General features: G+C 52.4%; 1 protein-coding gene across 1 annotated transcript; it reads left to right on the top strand.

Moving 5' to 3' along the window:
• Positions 4,750–19,321, top strand: F2 (coagulation factor II, thrombin). Its single transcript, XM_018059136.1, has 14 exons — positions 4,750–5,119; positions 5,445–5,608; positions 6,213–6,237; positions 6,463–6,513; positions 7,909–8,014; positions 8,114–8,250; positions 9,446–9,760; positions 10,065–10,193; positions 10,270–10,396; positions 11,405–11,572; positions 12,067–12,240; positions 12,482–12,663; positions 18,855–18,925; positions 19,054–19,321. Exons 1-14 carry the CDS (start codon positions 5,041–5,043, stop codon positions 19,195–19,197), a joined length of 1,872 nt encoding a protein of 623 aa, XP_017914625.1. The 5' UTR covers positions 4,750–5,040; the 3' UTR covers positions 19,198–19,321.

The raw sequence follows: 19,639 nt of genomic DNA, 5'->3' as shown, positions 1-19,639 counted from the left end.
TAAAACACAAAATCAGATTGCTCATAACGGGAATTCCCTGGTGAGCCAGTGGTTAAGACTCCATGCTTCCAGCGTAAGAGATGCAGGTTCAATCCCTGGTTGGGGAATTAAGATCTCACATGCTGGGTGGCATGGCCCAGAAAATACTACCAAAAAAAAAAAATCCGAATGGCCGAGAGTCTTCTTGCTGGTCTTGCCGTCCCTGGCTCCAAGTGCTCAATGCCTCCACAGTATCCATGCCTTCTCTCTCCTGAGCAAAGAACCCAGTCTGGCCATCCAACCCATCATTCTTAATTGTGCTGACAAGCAGCTGAACCATTTGTGTTGGGTCCAGCGTTTGCCAAGGACCAGACGTCTGGACATGCTCAAAGTGAAGTTCTCGTCAGAAAAGCTCTCCCCGCTAAATGGACGGAGCCATGGGGACTATCGAGGCTTGTAAGTTCATCATCCTGGCTCATAAATCCAGGAACGAGCCTGGGAAAGCAGGAATCCTTATAACCAAATCTCATGCTTTCTCCTTGGGAACATCGTCTGAAAACAGCTCCAGGAAGACATGGCCAAGCCTGGCCCCTGCACAGCCGTGCACGAGCGTGCCATGGACTTGGCAAGGCAGCAGCTCTGAGGAAGAGCCTGTGGAGAGGCCAGTGTGACCTTAAGCTTCTCAACAACAGCCTTGCGAAGTGAATGCCGTTGTATTTCTGGTTTTACAGGTACAGAGCCCCAGGACCAGCCTCCCAAGCCAGCACTCTCCTGCGTGCCGCGGTACTTGGCTGTCAGGACGGGGTTTCTGGCAGTGAGGGAACAGGCAGGGCAGTCAGCAGGCCCCACGCTCGGCCGGAACTCTCGGGAGAAGGGGGCCGCTGTTATGCGTTCTGTCCTTCTCCTGGCCAACAGCCTCTCCTCCCGCTCAGGTTGACTAAGCACTGGCCCAGGCTGCTGCTCAGCAGAAGGAAGAGTGCCTGCCTTCGAGCAGGCAGGATGAGGGCTTTCCTGGTAGTCCAGGGGTTAAGACTCTGCGCTTCCACCACAGGGTACACAGGTTTGATACCTGTAAAGTTCCTCATGGCCACAGTGAGGGGGCGGGGGCTCCCCCTTCAGAAAAGAAAAATCAGGAAGGATGAAACTACATCCCTCTTCAGCTCTACCCCCTTCCTTACTCATATGGAGTTTTTAAAGAAATTAATGGGGTGAGATCTTTTCACCATTAAGAAGAAAAAAAAAAAGTGGAGTAGGCTCAACATCATTAGTCAACAGGGAATACAGGTTAAAACCACAATGAGACACGGACACATCCCTCAGAATGGTCACTGTGAAGTGGATGGATGAGCTGGTGTGATAGGAGCCGCTGCAAGTCTTCAAACATTGCCGGTGGGAGTGTAAACCAGTACAACCACTCGGGACGACTATTTGTCAAAGTGTCTTAGTCAAAACAAAGGCCTGCCTTGGGACCCACTCCTGGATCATCTGTATGCAACAGAAATCGGTGCTACACCAAGAGACCTGTCCACGAATATCCACAGCAGTACCATTCATTATAGCCCCGGGAGGAGGCCTAATTCGGGCTCCTCTGTCCTTGAGATTCTCCAGGCAAGAATGCTGGAGTGGGTGGCTGTTTCCTTCTCCAGCCAACCCAAGGATCGAACTCGAGTCTCTTATGTGTCCTGCATTGTCAGGTGGGTTGTTTACCACTAGCACCCCCCAAGAAGCCCACCAACAGGTGAATGTGTAAATGAAATTATAATATTCATAAAGTGGAATATTACGCAGCTTTAAAGGGACCAGATGGCTGATATACACAGCAGGGATGAACCTCAGAGACATGCCGAGCCAGAGAAGCCAGACAAACAGGTGTATGCTGGTGGTTTCCATTTATATGAAGCACAAAAGTAGGAACACTGATCTAGGTAATGATGGTGGTGGTTAGAGTAGTGATTATCTCAGGAATGACTCAAAGGAGTCTCTTGGGGGCTGGAAACGTCCTCTTCTTGAGTTGGTGGTAGTTACATGGATGTGAAAAGAAATGCGAAAAAGCACAATGGCCATCTGGGGAGGCCTTACAGATAACTGTGAAAAGGAGAGAGGCGAAAAGCAGAGGAGAAAAGGAAAGATATAAGCATCTGAATGCAGAGTTCCAAAGAATAGCAAGAAGAGATAAGAAAGCCTTCTTCAGCGATCAATGCAAAGAAATAGAGGAAAACAACAGAACGGGAAAGACTAGAGATCTCTTCAAGAAAATTAGAGATACCAAGGGAACATTTCGTGCAAAGATGGGCTCAATAAAGGACAGAAATGGTATGGACCTAACAGAAGCAGAAGATATTAAGAAGAGGTGGCAAGAATACATGGAAGAACTGTACAAAAAAGATCTTCACAACCCAGATAATCATGATGATGTGATCACTTATCTAGAGCCAGACATCCTGGAATGTGAAGTCAAGTGGGCCTTAGAAAGCATCACTACGAACAAAGCTAGTGGAAGTGATGGAATTCCAGTTGAGCTGTTTCAAATCCTGAAAGATGATGCTGTGAAAGTGCTGCACTCAATATGCCAGCAAATTTGGAAAACTCAGCAGTGGCCACAGGACTGGAAAAGGTCAGTTTTCATTCCAATTCCAAAGAAAGGCAATGCCAAAGAATGCTCAATCTACCGCACAATTGCACTCATCTCACATGCTAGTAAAGTAATGCTCAAAATTCTCCAAGCCAGGCTTCAGCAATACGTGAACCATGAACTCCGTGATGTTCAAGCTGGTTTTAGAAAAGGCAGAGGAACCAGAGATCAAATTGCCAACATCTGCTGGATCATGGAAAAAGCAAGAGAGTTCCAGAAAAACATCTATTTCTGCTTTATTGACTATGCCAAAGCCTTTGACTGTGTGGATCACAAGAAACTGTGGAAAATTCTGAAAGAGATGGGAATACCAGACCACCTAACCTGCCTCTTGAGAAATCTGTATGCAGGTCAGGAAGCAACAGTTAGAACTGGACATGGAACAACAGACTGGTTCCAAGTAGGAAAAGGAGTCCGTCAAGGCTGTATATTGTCACCCTGCTTATTTCACTTATATGCAGAGTACATCATGAGAAACGCTGGACTGGAAGAAACACAAGCTGGAATCAAGATTGCCGGGAGAAATATCAATAACCTCAGATATGCAAATGACACCACCCTTATGGAAGAAAGTGAAGCGGAACTAAAAAGCCTCTTGATGAAAGTGAAAGAGGAGAGCGAAAAAGTTGGCTTAAAGCTCAACATTCAGAAAATGAAGATCATGGCATCCGGTCCCATCACTTCATGGGAAATAGATGGGGAAACAGTAGAAACAGTGTCAGACTTTATTTTTGGGGGCTCCAAAATCACTGCAGATGGTGACTGCAGCCATGAAACTAAAAGACGTTTACTCCTTGGAAGGAAAGCTATCATCAACCTAGATAGCATATTCAAAAGCAGAGACATTACTTTGCCGACTAAGGTCTGTCTAGTTAAGGCTATGGCGTTTCCAGTGGTCATGTATGGATGTGAGAGTTGGACTGTGAAGAAGGCTGAGCGCCGAAGAATTGATGCATTTGAACTGTGGTGTTGGAGAAGACTCTTGAGAGTCCCTTGGACTGCAAGGAGATCCAACCAGTCCATTCTGAAGGAGATCAGCCCTGGGATCTCTTTGGAAGGACTGATGCTAAAGCTGAATCTCCAGTCCTTTGGCCACCTCATGGGAAGAGTTGACTCATTGGAAAAGACTCTGATGCTGGGAGGGATTGGGGGCAGGAGGAGAAGGGGACGACCGAGGATGAGATGGCTGGATGGCATCACGGACTCGATGGACTTGAGTCTGAGTGAACTCTGGGAGTTGGTGATGGACAGGGAGGCCTGGCGTGCTGCGATTCATGGGGTCGCAAAGAGCCAGACACGACTGAGCACTGAACTGAACTGAACCAAACATGGATGTGTGTATAGTAACAGTTTGAGTGAAACACTGAGTTGTTTCAACATTGTTGTATACAAGCTAAACCTCAGTTTTTAAAATACATAGAAAAATAGGAGTGAGTGTATGTATAATGTAAATATATATACATATATAGTGGAAGCAGGCCACCCAGGAGTTGAGCTGACCCCTAGGAGCCCTGGTCTCTGGCTCCCTGGCACCCCTCGTCCCCTGCGCTGCCCTGGGCCTCTCCCTGCGATCTTCCCACACTGGACATGACCCCAATGCAGACCGCAAACAGCCAGGCCCGGAGGACGGCGAGGCAGAACCCGAACGCCCCATTTTCCTGCTCTTTGGCCCTCTGTCCCAGTTTGACCCAGGACTAATATTTACCCTTCATACTGCAATCAGGGAGAGGGGGAGGCCCGGCCTCGGGGCAGACAGGCAGCGGGAGAGGGAGAGGGAGGGCCCAGCCCTGGAGGCCGGCAGGCGTGGGGGTCTGAGCTGCTCCTGCGGGCAGCCGGTCCTGGGCGACCTGGGAAGGAAGACAGACCGGAGGCCTGGGAGGCCCAGGGCCCGGCTCCTCCTCCCAGCTACACACGAACACGCCTCCTGGGCTCCCAGGCAGGGAAGGGACTTGGGACCCCGGCTCCCAGCTGGCCACACCCTGCCCTCCATTTCCTTGCGTGTGGACGGTGGACTCCACAGCCCTCCCCGCGGGCTTTCCTGCACACAGCTGCTGCTCACTAAGCCCCTCCTAAGTTCAGAATCTCCTTCAGTCTCTACAGCAAGACACTCTCCCCACCGCCCAGAGGAGGAGACAGGCTCACAGAGGTCAAAGCGATCATCACCGTGCATTAGTTAGGGTGGGAAGGAGCCTGCAGGAGAACCCTGTGACCCCACTGACCCCGGAGAGGGAGAGGCTGGACGGTGGCAGCACCTCTGGGCTCCGCTCTGGGGCTTCCTCCCGGATGGCGGGGGTGGGCTCTCCAGCTGCGTGTCCGTATGGCCCTGAACTGCCGACCTCCACCTCCCGGCTGATTTCTTCATGTTGGTTCAACATTAACCCGGTGGGGTCAGGACCAGCCCGCAGAGAAGTGCCGGGAGCGGACACACCATGGCGCGCGTCCGAGGCCCACGGCTGCCTGGGTGCCTAGCCCTGGCTGCCCTGTTCAGCCTCGCGCACAGCCAGCATGGTAAGGGGGGCGCTGGAAGCTGCGATAGGCTGGCAGACCAGGGTGTGGGTCTGTGGGCTGGGGTCTCCACTGAGAGATCCGCACCATGTCCAGCTCAGGGAAGGGGCCAGGCGCTCCAGGCCAGACAGACAGTGGCCGCTGCTCTCAGGCAATATGGAAGGTGGGCTGGGGGTGACCCGTGGAAGGAGGGGGCTAGTGGGCTGCCATTAGCAGCCTTCCGGGGCCTGCCGCCATCCCAGAGGCCCCCTCCCTCCGTTTTGGAAGCCAGCAGGGCTTGCTTCCTGCCCCCACGGTGGCCGCCGTCCCACCCTCCTCCCCCCTGCAGTGTTCCTGGCCCATCAGCAAGCATCCTCGCTGCTCCAGCGGGCCCGCCGTGCCAACAAGGGCTTCCTGGAGGAGCTGCGGAAGGGCAACCTGGAGCGAGAGTGCCTGGAGGAGCCGTGCAGCCGAGAGGAGGCCTTCGAGGCCCTGGAGTCCCCCGGTGCCACGGTGAGGCCCCGGTGAGGCAGGCCCGGCTCCCCCAAGGGGTCCCGGCTGCAGGAGCACAGAGCAGGGGCCCGAGGAACTCGGCAGCTCTCTGTTGATCGCGTCGTGTTTCACTGGGCCGCCGGGATGAGCAGCTCAGTCTCTCTGGGAGCGCCCAGCGCCTTGGCTCTGTCAAGGCCCCAGGGTCCTGCGAGGCTCCAGGGCTTCGAGGGAAGGGGGGCTCCTCGGTCTTCAGCCGTCTGTCTGCGTTGGGATCTCTGGAGCGGCTTGCGCTGGCCACATGTCTCAGCTTTAGGTCTGCTGCGACTTCCGTGCCCTCGGGCACTGAGGTTCCCGTCAGGCCTGGGGCTCAGTGTCCCGGGAGCCCCGAGCAGCCTTCCCTTCTCGGGGGATCCTCCTGGGCTCCTCCTCGCCAGTTTACTCCACCCGCAGAAATCCCTTTCCATCTTGGCTGACCTGGGAGGGTGGAGGGGTACAGGCAGCCCCCCTCACGTCCCCAGGGGGTAACCAGAGTAAGGGAAAGAGGGGCACATAGGGAGAAGACAAAGTTGACTCTAAAAGGCAAAAGGGACCCTGCCACAGCCTCATACTCAACCTTGTTTTTCAGGATGTGTTCTGGGCCAAGTACACAGGTGAGCACGCGGAAGACGTTGCTCTGGGAGAGGAGTCCTGGGGACCCCAGCTGCAGAGTGCTCCGCCCCAGAGAGCCTTCTGGTCCACCCAGCCGCCGGTCCCTGCTCCCCTGCCCTGTTCCTTCCTTCCATCGCCTGCCCGCTCCTCTATTTCTGAGCGCTGTCCCACCCTTTACTTGCCCCGTCCCCACCTCAATCTCAGTGGTGTCTCTGGGCATTTTCTAGCTTGTCAGTCGGCGAGAAATCCTCGAGAAAAGCTCAATGAATGTCTGGAAGGTGAGGAACTGACATGGGGGTGGGGAGACCCCCGTGTGCAGTTTAGGGGTGGGGTAGGAGTCGAGGCCCGGGGGTGGGGGGTGGTGGCCTCTGGCAGCTGACATAGCCTTTCTGTTCCTGAGGTCAAGGATGCGTCTTTGCCCCTGGCTGTATGCCTGGTAATCATCCCTATGATGATTCATTGTGGAGGAGGAAATGAATGAACGCGTCATGAATTAATGCTAAGGCCTCATTCTCAGCCAAGCCCCTGCCCATGCCAATCAGTCTTCCCCGTGTCCCCAAGGCAGAGCTTCGATAACGTCACATTCATTCTCCAACACCGCCCCTGTTGTCCCCAGAATAAAGCACAGGCTTCTTAGACTGGTGAACTTGGTGGGTTCTGAACTTAACATTCCCTTCTAGCTTTCTCTCGCATGGCACCAACCCTGAACCCAGAGCCCCCGCTTCCTGAAAGCAGGCATTTCTCTAAACAGGCCAAGCTATGTCAGATCCTGGCCCCTGTTAGCATGATTATCTCCCCGTGGAAAGCCCTCACCGCTGAACCACCCCACCCTGCCCCGTCCTTCAAGAACTGGTGCAAATGCACCACCCTGCCGGGTCTTCCGGGCACATCGTCCCTCCTCCACCGCATCCCGAATACACCATTAGTATGGCAGTAGGCCCCGCAGCGTGGCTTTAACCACTGGCCATGCTTTCACGGGTTAAGTAATTTATCTGGTAGACCTCTCACTAAACCTCTGCAATCTGTCAGGCTCTATGGTCAAGTGCTGGGAATTTTAAGAGAATGAGGGAGCTCATAGTTTCATAGGAAAGCAAAATGACAAAACATCAAATTAGTTGATGGAAAAGTTCTGTTCCAGGTGCCCAGAGAATTCCAGGAGTAGCTGGCAGAATCAAGGACCATTCCCCAGGAGTAGTTTTACTTGTATGTGTGGGATGCCCTGATGAGTGAACAGGCAAGCATTCCAAGGCCAAGGCAAGAGTGTGTGCAAAGGCTCCTAGGCTTGAGGACTGAGATAACAGGACAGGCAGACCAGGGCCGGATTTAAGGACCTTGTTCACGCTTTCATTCTGTTGCGGGGAGCCGCTGGATATGAGCTCCGTGCGGGCAGGGACCTACCGTGGCTCTGATCGCCTTATTTGTGGCTGTGTCCTTGGTCCCGGGTACAGCGCCGGGCACACGGCTGTCACACAGGGGGCGCTCAGTGAGTGTTGGGTGCCTGCTGTTGAATGGGTTGTAGACCTTCTGGGTACAAAGGAAGTGCTGAGTAAAGGCAGGTTAAGGGTCATGGAGCAGAAGCAGCTTGGAGGGGATGGACCAACAGAGCTTTATGAGGAGAGAAGGGCGGGTGGACAAGTCCTCAGCGTCAGACACCTGGACTGGGCTCTCGGCAGGCAACTGTGCTGAAGGTGTGGGGATGAACTACCGAGGGAACGTGAGCGTCACCCGGTCAGGCATCGAGTGCCAGCTGTGGAGGAGTCGCTACCCACATAAGCCAGAGTGAGTGACGGGCAGGCCTGTCCGCTGAGACGCTGGGGTCGTGAGGAGACACTGGGGGTGGTGGGGGGAGGCTTCTCGCTGAGCGTCTTTCTATTCCAGAATCAACTTTACCACCCACCCGGGGGCCGACCTGCAGGAGAATTTTTGCCGCAACCCGGATGGCAGCATTACTGGGCCCTGGTGCTACACCACATCCCCTACTCTGCGGAGAGAAGCGTGCAGCGTCCCCGTGTGCGGTGAGCGGGGGCGGTCGGTGGCCCATGGGTCTGCGCGGGCTGGCAGCACAGGACAGGAATCGAGATGCCAGTGCCCTCTGACCGGGGTTAGTTACCGACACTTCCCAGTTAGTGACGTCAGGAGGCCAGACCAAGTCCACTTCCAGCCTGGTCCTCTCCCTCCACTTGCTTCCAGGACGTGACTCATTCTAAATATGCTTTCCTTCCTGCTCGGGGCCTTCTCTCCAGGAAGCCCTTCCTAACCATCTCAGTCCATAAGCCCTTTTTTGAGCGCCAACAGCAAGCCTCGTACAGCAGGCCCTGCATGATTCTCGTTATTAATTCCCATTACGTGGCAGCTAGCTATAGTCACAATAGTGCCGCAGAGCCCACAAAATGACCAACAAACCCCCAAAGCTCGGGGGCAGACACCAGTAAGCGTTTATTTTTTATGTGTCTGGGGGTCGACTGGGGTGGCTCTGCTCCTTGCAGCCGCAGTCTGTGGGGTCCAGATGTAGGCTGGGCTTGGCGGGGGGCCCCGCTTCAAACAGTGGGTCCAGCCGAGCTCGGCTGCTCGGGTGGGTGGGTCCAGGTCCGCTCTTCCATGGTGAGGGAGGCAGAAAGGCTGCAGCTTCTTCCATGGGAATGGCAGAAATGCCAAACAGTGAACAGAAGCACAGAAACTGGCAGTCAGTCCTGCCCACATGCCTTTGGCCAGAGCAAGTCAAGTGATCAAGGCCAAGGTCGAGAGGTGGAGGCTACACTTTGTTTATAAAATAACAGGACAGAGGGTGTGGATTCAGGCAGAGATAACGAATTAGTGCCAGTAACTCAATCTGCCAAACATGGATTGTCATCCTCAGTCGATCCAGCTCTCTTTCCTACTGGGCCTTTGTGAACACACAGAATCCCTTAGACTCCTGGCGGGCACTAGCAATCGAGTACAGATCGTTCGGGAGGTGAAACCTGGGCACTATCCCTGGCTAGTCACGCCCCAGACACTTGCGCCCATATCTTTTGTTTAAATCTCAACAACCCTGCAAAAAAAAAACCTCATTAGCAATCCCTTTCACAGGCAAACGGACTGCAGCTCGGAGAGGTTAAGTGACTTGACATCATACAGGTCAAAGGTCATGGGGCAGAGCTTCCCGTCCTGTCCTGTCTGGCTCCACTGTGGTCCCATGCTCTCTGTCCCCTCTCTCTCCTCACCCACCAGGCCAGGACCGAGTCACAGTGGAGGTGATCCCACGGTTGGGAGGCTCCACCACCAGTCAGTCGCCTGGACTGGAAATGTGCGTCCCAGACCGCGGCCGGGAGTACCAGGGGAGGCTGGCGGTGACCACACACGGGTCCCCCTGCCTTGCCTGGAGCAGCGAGCAGGCCAAGGCCCTGAGCAAGGACCAGGACTTCAACCCGGCCGTGCCCCTGGTGGAGAACTTCTGCCGCAACCCAGACGGGGATGAGGAGGGCGCCTGGTGCTATGTGGCCGGCCAGCCTGGCGACTTTGAGTATTGTGACCTGGACTACTGCGGTGAGAGGGCAGGGCCGGGGCCTGAGAGAGCACAGGGCCTGGCGGCCAGAGCGGGAGCAGAGCCTTCCCTGGCCTCAGGCTTCCCACGTGTGCAGAGGGCCTTCCTGAGCCAGGTAGGGGCGCGCCTAGCCCCTGCCCACAGCTGGGGCCAGTGAGGCCCGCCAGCTGGGTTCGCTAGCAACCCGGGTGCGCGCGCGCTTAACCACCACGCCACATGGCCTCCCCGGGGTGGGGGCCCGGGGCGGTCCAGCGGCGGGTGCGCCGTGGCCCGGCCCAGCCGCAGCCCGTGTCTGGGTCCCTGCAGGGGAGCCGGTGGATGGAGACCTGGGAGACGGGCTGGGTGAGGACCCGGACGCGGCCATCGAGGGACGCACGTCTGAGGACCATTTCCAGCCCTTCTTCAACGAGAAGACCTTCGGTGCCGGGGAGGCCGGTAAGGCGCGGGCATCACGGAGTGCGGGCGGGGGCGCGGCGGCGCTCCGCCTCTCACCGGCCCGCTTGCCCCTTAGACTGTGGCCTGCGACCCCTGTTCGAGAAGAAGAAGCTGCAGGACAAAACGGAGACGGAGCTTTTCGAGTCCTACATAGAGGGGCGCATCGTGGAGGGTCAGGACGCGGAGGTTGGCCTCGCGCCCTGGTGCGTGCTCCTCGCCTCCCCAGCGCCCCCATCCCGCCCCCCACCCGGCGCCCCGGAGCCTTCTCAGATCACAGACTTAGGCTCCACTGGTTATCTAGCCCACACCAGCATCGCATCGAGTCCTCACTGGCACCTGTTTAGATTTGGGTTTGTTACTTCTCCAAATCAGATGGTGAAGCTGAGGCTCAGAGCCCTTAAGGGACTCGTCTAAATGATGCTGTTAGTGAATGGGTTACATAGCAGGACTCAATTCCAGTTCTTCTGACCCCAGAGCTCTGCTAAGCTGTGCCAGCTCTGGCCTGGAAAAAGCTCAATGGAGGGGGGGCGGGCGGGGGAAGGAGAGGTGCAAAGCGCAGGTGGCTGCCCTTTCGTGTCACCTGGATGCCTTGTCTCCAAGGGTGGCCAGGTCAAGCTGGGGTCTGGGCCCAGCAGTTAGCTCTGTCCAATTAGTTCTTAAACTTGGGACTTTCTGCTTGTTTTTGTTGTTCAGTCACTAGTCGTATCCAACTTTTTGCAACCCCATGGATTGCAGCACGCCAGGCTTCCCTGTCCTTCACTATCTACCAGAGTTTGCTCAAACCCATGTACATTGAGTCGGTGACGCCATCCAACCATCTCATCCTCTGTCGTCCCCTTCTCCTCCTGCCTTCAATCTTTCCAGCATCAGGGTCTTTTCCAGTGAGTCAGCTCTTCACATCAGGTGGCCAAAGGACCGCAGCATCGGCATCAGTCCTTCTAATGAATATTCAGAATTGATTTCCTTTAGATTGACAGGTTTGATTTCCTTGCTGTCCAGGGGACTCTCAAGAGTCTTCTCCAACACCACAGTGCAAAAGCGTCAATTCTTCGGCGCTCTGCCTTCTTCACAGTCCAACTCTCACATCCATACATGACCACAGGAAAAACCGCAGCCTTGACTAGACGGACCTTTCTGCTTGTAGGCTGGTGAATGGGGCAGCCCGCCACCCAACCCTGCCACCTGCTAATGCTTCCCGCTTCCCCCCTCAGGCAGGTGATGCTCTTTCGGAAGAGCCCCCAGGAGCTGCTGTGTGGGGCCAGCCTCCTCAGTGACCGCTGGGTCCTCACGGCCGCCCACTGTCTCCTGTACCCGCCTTGGGACAAGAACTTCACCGAGGCCGACCTGCTGGTGCGCATCGGCAAGCACTCCCGCACCAGGTACGGGGGCCCCGGGTGTGCGGCCAACTGTGCGGGCCCTGTGGCTCTGAGACACCGGGGGTGTGTCTGTGTACGTCTCTTGCGGTAGAAAACCCAGCAGTCCCTGCTATAAAGTCGACTTGCCCATGTCCTGACTAAAGCTTGGACCTGGGGACAGAGAAGCTAAGGCTTGGCAGAGAGCAGAGTCCTGGCCTGCCCTTGGCGCCCCTCCAGGCATCAGGACGCGGCCCAGGCGTGAGCCCTGAGTAGAGGCTGTTTGGGTCAGGGCTCGCAGCCTGTGTCCCTCCCGCTACTGCCTGGGCTGCTTGATTCTGGAGCCTTGGGGCAGCTTCAGGCCAAGAAGCAGCTGCCTGGGGGCCTGCCAAGGCGGAGCTGGCCTGCTGCTTACCCTGACTTCTGGCCCCTGAGGGCAGGCAGTTTGCCTCCTTGAGGAACCTGCCGACCTCCCTGGGTGGCCTGCAGCTTCTCTTTTTTCTCTGCTGGGGTCTGCACAGGTATGAGCGGAAGATTGAAAAGATCTCCATGCTGGACAAGATCTACATCCACCCCAGGTACAACTGGAAGGAGAATCTGGACCGGGACATCGCCCTGCTGAAGCTCAAGAGGCCCATCGAGTTCTCCGAATACATCCACCCCGTGTGCCTGCCCGACAAGGAGACAGCAGCCAAGTGGGGCAGCCAGGAGGGCAGCCGGGGGGCGGCGGAGGGGGCGGCTCGAGGCTGAGGGGCCTGGGCTGGGTTCTGGGCCCGACTCTGACATCCTGTCACCTTGCCGAAGCTCATTCCCATTTCCAGGCCTTGGGCCTTCCTGCCACGGGGGTCTTAGGCTCGGGTCTCTAAGGGGTGGTGCTGGGGCCGGGACGCTTCTGGGCGGGTCTGTTCTCACTGGGTCCTTCTCCCTTCCCCAAAGGCTGCTCCGGGTTGGGTTCAAAGGGCGGGTGACGGGCTGGGGCAACCGGAGGGAGACGTGGACCACCAGCGTTGCCGAGGTGCAGCCCAGCGTCCTCCAGGTGGTCAACCTGCCTCTCGTGGAGCGGCCGGTGTGCAAGGACTCCACCCGGATCCGCATCACCGAGAACATGTTCTGTGCCGGCAAGTCCCCTGGGTGTGGCGGGGCTGGGGTGGGAGGGTGAGACCCGTTAACAGCGCAGGCCTGTGTTCAAGTCCTGGCTTCGCTTTATTTGTTTACATATTATACATTTTATTTTAAACATAGTTGAGACACAATGTTAGTGTCAGGTGTACAGCATAGTGATTCAGTGTGTCGACAGCTTATATTCCATTTAAAGTTGTTACAAAATAATGGCTGTATTTCCCTGTGCTGTTCAGTACATCTTGGTTATTCAGTCTGTGTGTGGTGGTTTCTCTCTCTTAACCCCCAGCTCCGTCTTGCCCCTCCGCATCCCTCTTTCCCCACTGGTAATTCCTAGTTTGTTCTCTGTCAGTGAGTCTCTTTCTGTTTTGTTATATTCATCTGTTCTATTTTTTGGATTCCACAGATAAGTGATAACACAGTATTTATCCCTCTCAGTCTTTCTTATTTTGCTGAGCACACTACCCTCTAGGTCCATCCATGTTATGGCAGATGGCAGAATTCCATTCTTTTTTAAGGCTGAGTAATGCTGTCTGTCTTCTTCATCTGTTCATTTGTCGATGGATGCTTAGGGTTTTGCCTTGCGTTATTGCCCTTCCCAGATATTGTGTTTTTTGTTTGTTTGTTGTACAAATTGAAGGTTTGTGTCAAGTCTACGGGAGCCATTTTACCAACATCTGCTCACTTCGTGTTTCTGTGTCACATTTTAGTAATTTTTACAATGTGTCAAATGTTTTTATCATTATTATATTTGTTATGGTGATCTGTGATCAGATGTTGTTATTGTAATTGTTTTGGGACTGTGTTCTGACTGCCCCTCTTTCCTGGGGCCTCTATTCTCTGAGACACAACAATATAGCAATTAGGCCAGTTAATGACGCTACCATAGCCTCTAAGTGTTCAAGTGAAAGGAAGAGCTGTACCTGTCTCATCTTAAATCAACAGCTAGAAATGATTAAGCTTAAGGAGCAAGGCATGTAAACCTAGGCCTCTGGTGTCAAACAGTTAGCCGAGCTGCAAGTGCAAAGGAAAACTTCTAAAGGGAAAGTAAAGGTGCTATTCTAGAGACTTCCCTGGCGGTTCAGTGGTTAAGATTCCATGCTTCCACTGCAGGGGGCACAGGGTCAATTCCTGGTCAGGGGACTAAGATGCTGCCTGCCATGCAGTGTGAGCCTGTCCCCTCAAAGTGCTGCTGCTGCTGCTAAGTCACTTCAGTCGTGTCTGACTCTGTGCGACCCCATAGACGGCAGCCCACTAGGCTCCCCCGTCCCTGGGATTCTCCAGGCAAGAACACTGGAGTGGGTTGCCATTTCCTTCTCCAATGCATGAAAGTGAAAAGTGAAATTGAAGTTGCTCAGTCGTGCCCTACCCTCAGCAACCCCATGGACTGCAGCCTTCCAGCCTCCTCCGTCCATGGGATTTTTCAGGCAAGAGTAATGGGGTGGGGTGCCGTTGCCTTCTATGGTGAACATATAAATGATAAGAAAGCAAAACAGCCTGATTGGTGATATGAAGAACGTTTTAGTGGTCTGGACAGAATTAGCCACAACATTCCCTTAAGCCAAGACTTAGAAGCTAGCAGAGATTGATTCATGAGGTTTAGGGAAAGAAGCTGTCTTCATAATATCCAAGTGCAATGTGAAGCAGCAAGTTATTCAGAGGATTCAGCTAAGATAATTCATGAAAATGGCTATATTAAACCACTGATTTCCAGTGCAGACAAAACTGCCTTATATTGGAAGAAGATGCCCTCTAGGACTTTCATAGTTAGAGAGGAGAAGTTAATGCCTGGCTTCAAAGCTTTAAAGGATAGACTGGCTCTCTTGTTAGGGGCTGATACAGCTGCTGACATAAAGTTCAAGCCAATGTTCCTTTACCCTTAATAAAATCCTAGGGCCCTTAAAGAGTTAATCGCTCAGTCATGTCCAATTCTTTGTGACCCCATGGACTGTAGCCAGCCAGGCTCCTCTGTCTATGGAATTTTCCAGGCAGGAGTACTAGAATGGGTTGCCATTGCCTTCTTCAGAGGATCTTCCTGTCTTGGGGATCAAACCCAGGTCTTCTGCATTGCAGGCAGATTCTTTACCACTTGAGCCACCAGCCCTTCGGAATTATGTTAAATCTACTCTTCCTGTGTTCCCTAAATGGAACAGCAAAGCCTGATGACAGCGCATCTGTTTACAATATAGATTACTGTTTTAAGTCCATTGTTGACACCTGATGCTCAGAAAAAAATATTCCTTTCAAAATATTCCTTCTCATTGACAATGTACCTGGTTACCCAAGAGCTCTGATGAAGACACACTACAAGATTCCATAAGATTAATGTTTCCATGCCTGCTAACACAATATCCAGTCTGCAGCCCATGGGTCAAGAAGTGGTTTTGGCTTTCAAGTATTATAATTTTAAGAAATATATTTCATAAGGCTATAGCTGCCATAGATGGTAATTCCTCTGATGGATCTGGGCAAAGTAAATTGAAAAGCTTATGGAAAGGACTCACCATTCTAGATGCCATTAAGAACATCTGTGATTCATGGAAAGAGGTCAAAATGCATGGATGACTTTGAGGGGTTCACAACCTCAGTGTAGGAAGTAGTAATAGGTTGGTGCAAATGTAGTTGCGTTGTTTTTTTTTTTTGCGGTTTTTGGATCATGAATTTTAAATCATTATAGCTAGGCTCAAACACATCTTTAGTAATTAGAACCATTATTATCAACATGTTTTTGTCAGTGAGAAATAAGTTTGCTTATTCCTGTAGCATAAAAATCTGTGCTTCGGGATTCAGTGAACTCTCAGAAAGCATTTTCTGCCGCCTCCTGGTTGTGGAAGTGTCATTCCCTGCAAAAGGTTGTTGAGATGCTTGAAGGCCTGGTCGCTGGTTGGCGAGAGGTCAGGTGAATATGGCGGATGAGGCAAAACTTGAGCCCCGTTTGTTCGGCTTTTGAAGCGTGGGTTGCACAGTGTGCGGTCGAGTGTTGCCACAAAGGAGAATCGGGCCCTTTCTGCTGAGCGATGCCGGCCGCAGGTGTTGTGGGTTTGGTGCATCTCGTCGACGGGCTGAGCGTACGTCTCAGATGTAACGGTTTCTCTGGGATTCCCAAAGCTGTAGAGGGTCAGACGGGCAGCAGGCCGGCTAACAGTGACCAAGCCCTCTTTTGGTGCAAGTTGGCTTTGGGAAGCGCTTTGGAGCCTCTTCTTGGTTCAGCAACTGAGCTGGTTGTCACATAAAGTCCACTCAGCGAGCACATCACAATCCAGTCGAGAAACGGTTAGTTGTTTTTGTGTGGAATAAGAGAAGACGATGTTTTTGATTTGTGGTCAGCTCATGAGACACCCACTTATTGAGCTTTTCCACCTTTCCAATTTGCTTCAAATGCCACACGACTGTTGAATGGTCGATATTGAGTTCTTCAGCATCTCCTCGTGTAGCTGTAAGAGGATCGGCTTTGATGATCCTCTCAATCGTTTAGTCAGCTTCCAGTGGCCGGCCGCTACGCTCCTCATCTTCAAGACTCTCGTCTCCTCTGCAAAACTTCTTGAACCACCACCGCACTGTACGTCCGTTGGCAGTTCCTGATCCAGATGTGTTGTTGATGTTGTGAATTGTTTCGAACAGTTTCACATAACTAGGAAGGGCTGCATTTTTGCTCTGGTCATTATCTTTGGTCTTTCCCCTTTTTGAAACGCCCTTAGTTTCTTCTAGCTTTTTAACTGTTGTGTGGATGGGGAAACAGTGAAGACAGTGACAGACTTTATTTTTTGGGCTCCAAAATCACTGCATATGGTGACTGCAGCCATGAAATTAGAAGATGATTGCGCCTTGGAACAAAAGCTACGACCAACCTAGACAGAATATTAAAAAGCAGAGACATTACTTTGCTGACAAAGGTCTGTCTGGTCAAAGCTGTGGTTTTTCCAGTAGTCATGTATGGATGTGAGAGTTGGACTATAAAGAAAGCTGAGTGCCAAAGAATTGATGCTTTTGAACTGTGGTGTTGGAGAAGACTCTCGAGAGTCCTTTGGACTGCAAGGAGATCCAACCAGTCCATCCTAAAGGAAATCAGTCCTGAATATTCATTGGAAGGACTGATGCTGAAGCTGAAACTCCAATACTTTGGCCACCTGATGTGAAGAACTGCCTCACTGGAAAAGACCCTGATGCTGGGAAAGATTGAAGGTGGGGGGAGAAGGGGATGACAGAGGATGAGATGGTTGGATGGCATCACCAACTTGATGGATTTGAGTGTGAACAAGCTCTGGGAGTTGGTGGTAGACAGGGAAGCCTGGTGGGCTGCAGTCCGTGGGGTTGCAAAGAGTTGGACATGACTGAGCAGCTGAGCTGAAGCTGACACTGAACTGTTGTGTCGTCAGTAGGAGGGAGTTACGGTCAGTGAGTGTACTTTCTTCTTTCTTTTCTCCTCTCATACTTTTCATTGTATTTTTTCTGCTTGTTGGAAGTTAATCAGCCCTTTCGTTGAAGCATCCATCTCCTAGTTGAATGAAGCTTGTACACTAGCAGACTTTTCAAGAGGGTTTTATGGGTTAAGAATTTCCTGAGTTCTTGTATGTAACTAACTGGTTTTCTGTAGCCTTGATACCTCCAGTTCAGCAGCACTGGCTATAAAATCCATGGTTTAAGTTTTCCTCCCTTGAATTTGTTGTTGCTTACTTTGAATGTTGTTTTCCAAGTCTGATGCGAAGTGTAATTCTTTTGCTCTTGCAAGGGAGTTGGTTTCTTCACTTGGAGGCCTTGAAGGTATTTTCTTCATCTTTGAAGTCTCAGGTTTTTAGGCTAGGTCTCAGAGCTGAGTGTTTTAGATCAGCTTTGCCAGGTTCCCAGTGGGTCCTTTCAATATGCACGTCTGACCTTTTATTTCTATGAAGTTTTCTTGGACTATATTGTACATATTAGTTCGGTCCCATTGCTTCCTTTCTTCCCTTAGTCTGAGTTCCATTTCAACCACTTTCTGCTTTTAACTACTTACTGTTGTTTTGTCCATTTAATTTTTGAATTTCTGATTCATTCTTTTTCACATGCCAAAATTTTGCTTGAGGATATCTTTTCTTGTTTTTGGCCCTATTGAGCGGCTTGGAGGACCTCAGTTTCCCAACCAGGGATTGAACCAGGGTCACAGCAGTGAAAGCCTGGAATCCTAACCACTAGGCCATCAGGGAATTCCCCGCTTGATATTTAATTCAGTCACAGTTTTCTTCTGTTTCATGTTTGTGTTTGGGAATTTTTGTTGGCTGAGCTATTTTTGTTCATATTTATTGTTGTCCTGTTGTATCTTTGTATAGATCTACTTGGTTTTCATCTATTCAGTTTGCAGATTTGGGGTTATTTACAAGATTCCTAACTCACATGCGTCTATTTCTTTGACCTAGAAGATATTTTCCCCTCCTCATCTCCACATAAGTTTTGATATTAAATGTATAGTTAGATACATTAGTAAATGTACATTAATTAATGTATCTAACTAATGGGCTTCTCTGGTGGCTCAGATAGTAAAGAACCTGCAAACCTGCCTGCAAAGCGGGAGGCGTGGGTTTGATCCCTGGGTTGGGGAGGTTCCCTGGAGAAGGAAATGGCAACCCACTCCAGTATTCTTGTCTGGAGAATTCCACGGACAGAGGAGCCTGGTGGGCATCAGTCTGTGCATTTGCAAAGAGTTGGACACAGCGGAGCGACTAACACTTTTGCCTTTAGACACATTAAAGCAGCTTGAAGTCTGGGTGTTCTCTGGGTTACACTTATGTTGACGGTGTAGCTTCTGTTGTTCTTTGAGTTCCTCTGCGTTGTTTGTGGAGGGTGCTTGGGGATGTTTGGATAAAGGCAACTGCCCTTTTTCTCAGCTGCCTGTCAGTCTGTGGGTTTTGTAAGTCGCTCTGCCTGTTGGGTGGAGACTGGCTTGGAGGCAGCGAAAGGAGAGGCAGAGAAAGCAGCGGTTCGGGGGGAGAGTGGTGTGTGATGGGCCCGGGTGCAGAAGCGGTGAGAGGAGCTGGCCTGGGGCTGCGTGTTGAAGGCAGAGCTGACAAAACCTGCCTGGGCTGGATGTGCGGGCTGAGGCAGTGCGCAGAGTCGGGGAGGGCTAGCAGTCGGGGGCACTCAGCCGCAGCATCTCTGGAGGGGAGAGTGGCTGGAGCGTGAGCTGCTCGCGCCCTGAGCACTGCGGTTCTCTTTCAAGGTTACAAGCCTGGGGAAGGCAAACGAGGGGACGCTTGTGAGGGCGACAGCGGGGGACCCTTCGTCATGAAGGTAAGCGTCTCCGAAGGCCTGGAGCTGGTGGGTAGATCCTTCTGGGTGGACAGGGAGGGACCCGAGGTTTCAGGAACAATTGCTCCCTTGGACTTGACTCTATTGGAACCCCCATGTTTCTTCCTCAGAGCCCCTCTAACAACCGCTGGTATCAAATGGGCATCGTCTCATGGGGTGAAGGCTGTGACAGGGATGGAAAATACGGCTTCTACACACACGTCTTCCGCCTGAAGAGGTGGATACAGAAGGTCATTGATCGGTTCGGAAGTTAGGGAGCCACCCACAATCCAGGCTCCTCTCACTGCAAAATCACAGAGTCCAATCCAGTGAAAGAATTATTTTTGTGGTTTGTTCCTAAAACTATCTTTCTCAATAAAAGTGACTCTATCAACGAGCCTCGGGACTCCCAGTGCCGTTCATGGGGCAGCTCAGAAGAGCCTGTCCCACCACTGGACAAGCAGCACGCGAAGGACCCGCCACCCCGAGAACAGGGCCAGATGAGAGGGGAGATGGCAGCCTGGACTTAGGAGCACTTCAAATATTCCAGGCTTGGGGCGTTCATGGATTATTTCATGTAATCCTCATACAAGGTAGTAACTGAGCCTTGGAGAAGTACCTTGTCCAAGGCCACATGGCTACGCAGGGTCTAAGTCTGACTTGAAATATAGGAGATACTGAAGCCTGTGCCCGAGTGTGAAGAGCTTGTCCTGGGAC

Source organism: Capra hircus, chromosome 15 (assembly GCF_001704415.2).
Source record: "Capra hircus breed San Clemente chromosome 15, ASM170441v1, whole genome shotgun sequence".
In the NCBI taxonomy this organism is placed as follows: Eukaryota; Metazoa; Chordata; class Mammalia; order Artiodactyla; family Bovidae; genus Capra; species Capra hircus.
Note: the sequence above shows the minus strand (reverse complement) of the source record. Positions and strands in the feature narration are given on the sequence as shown.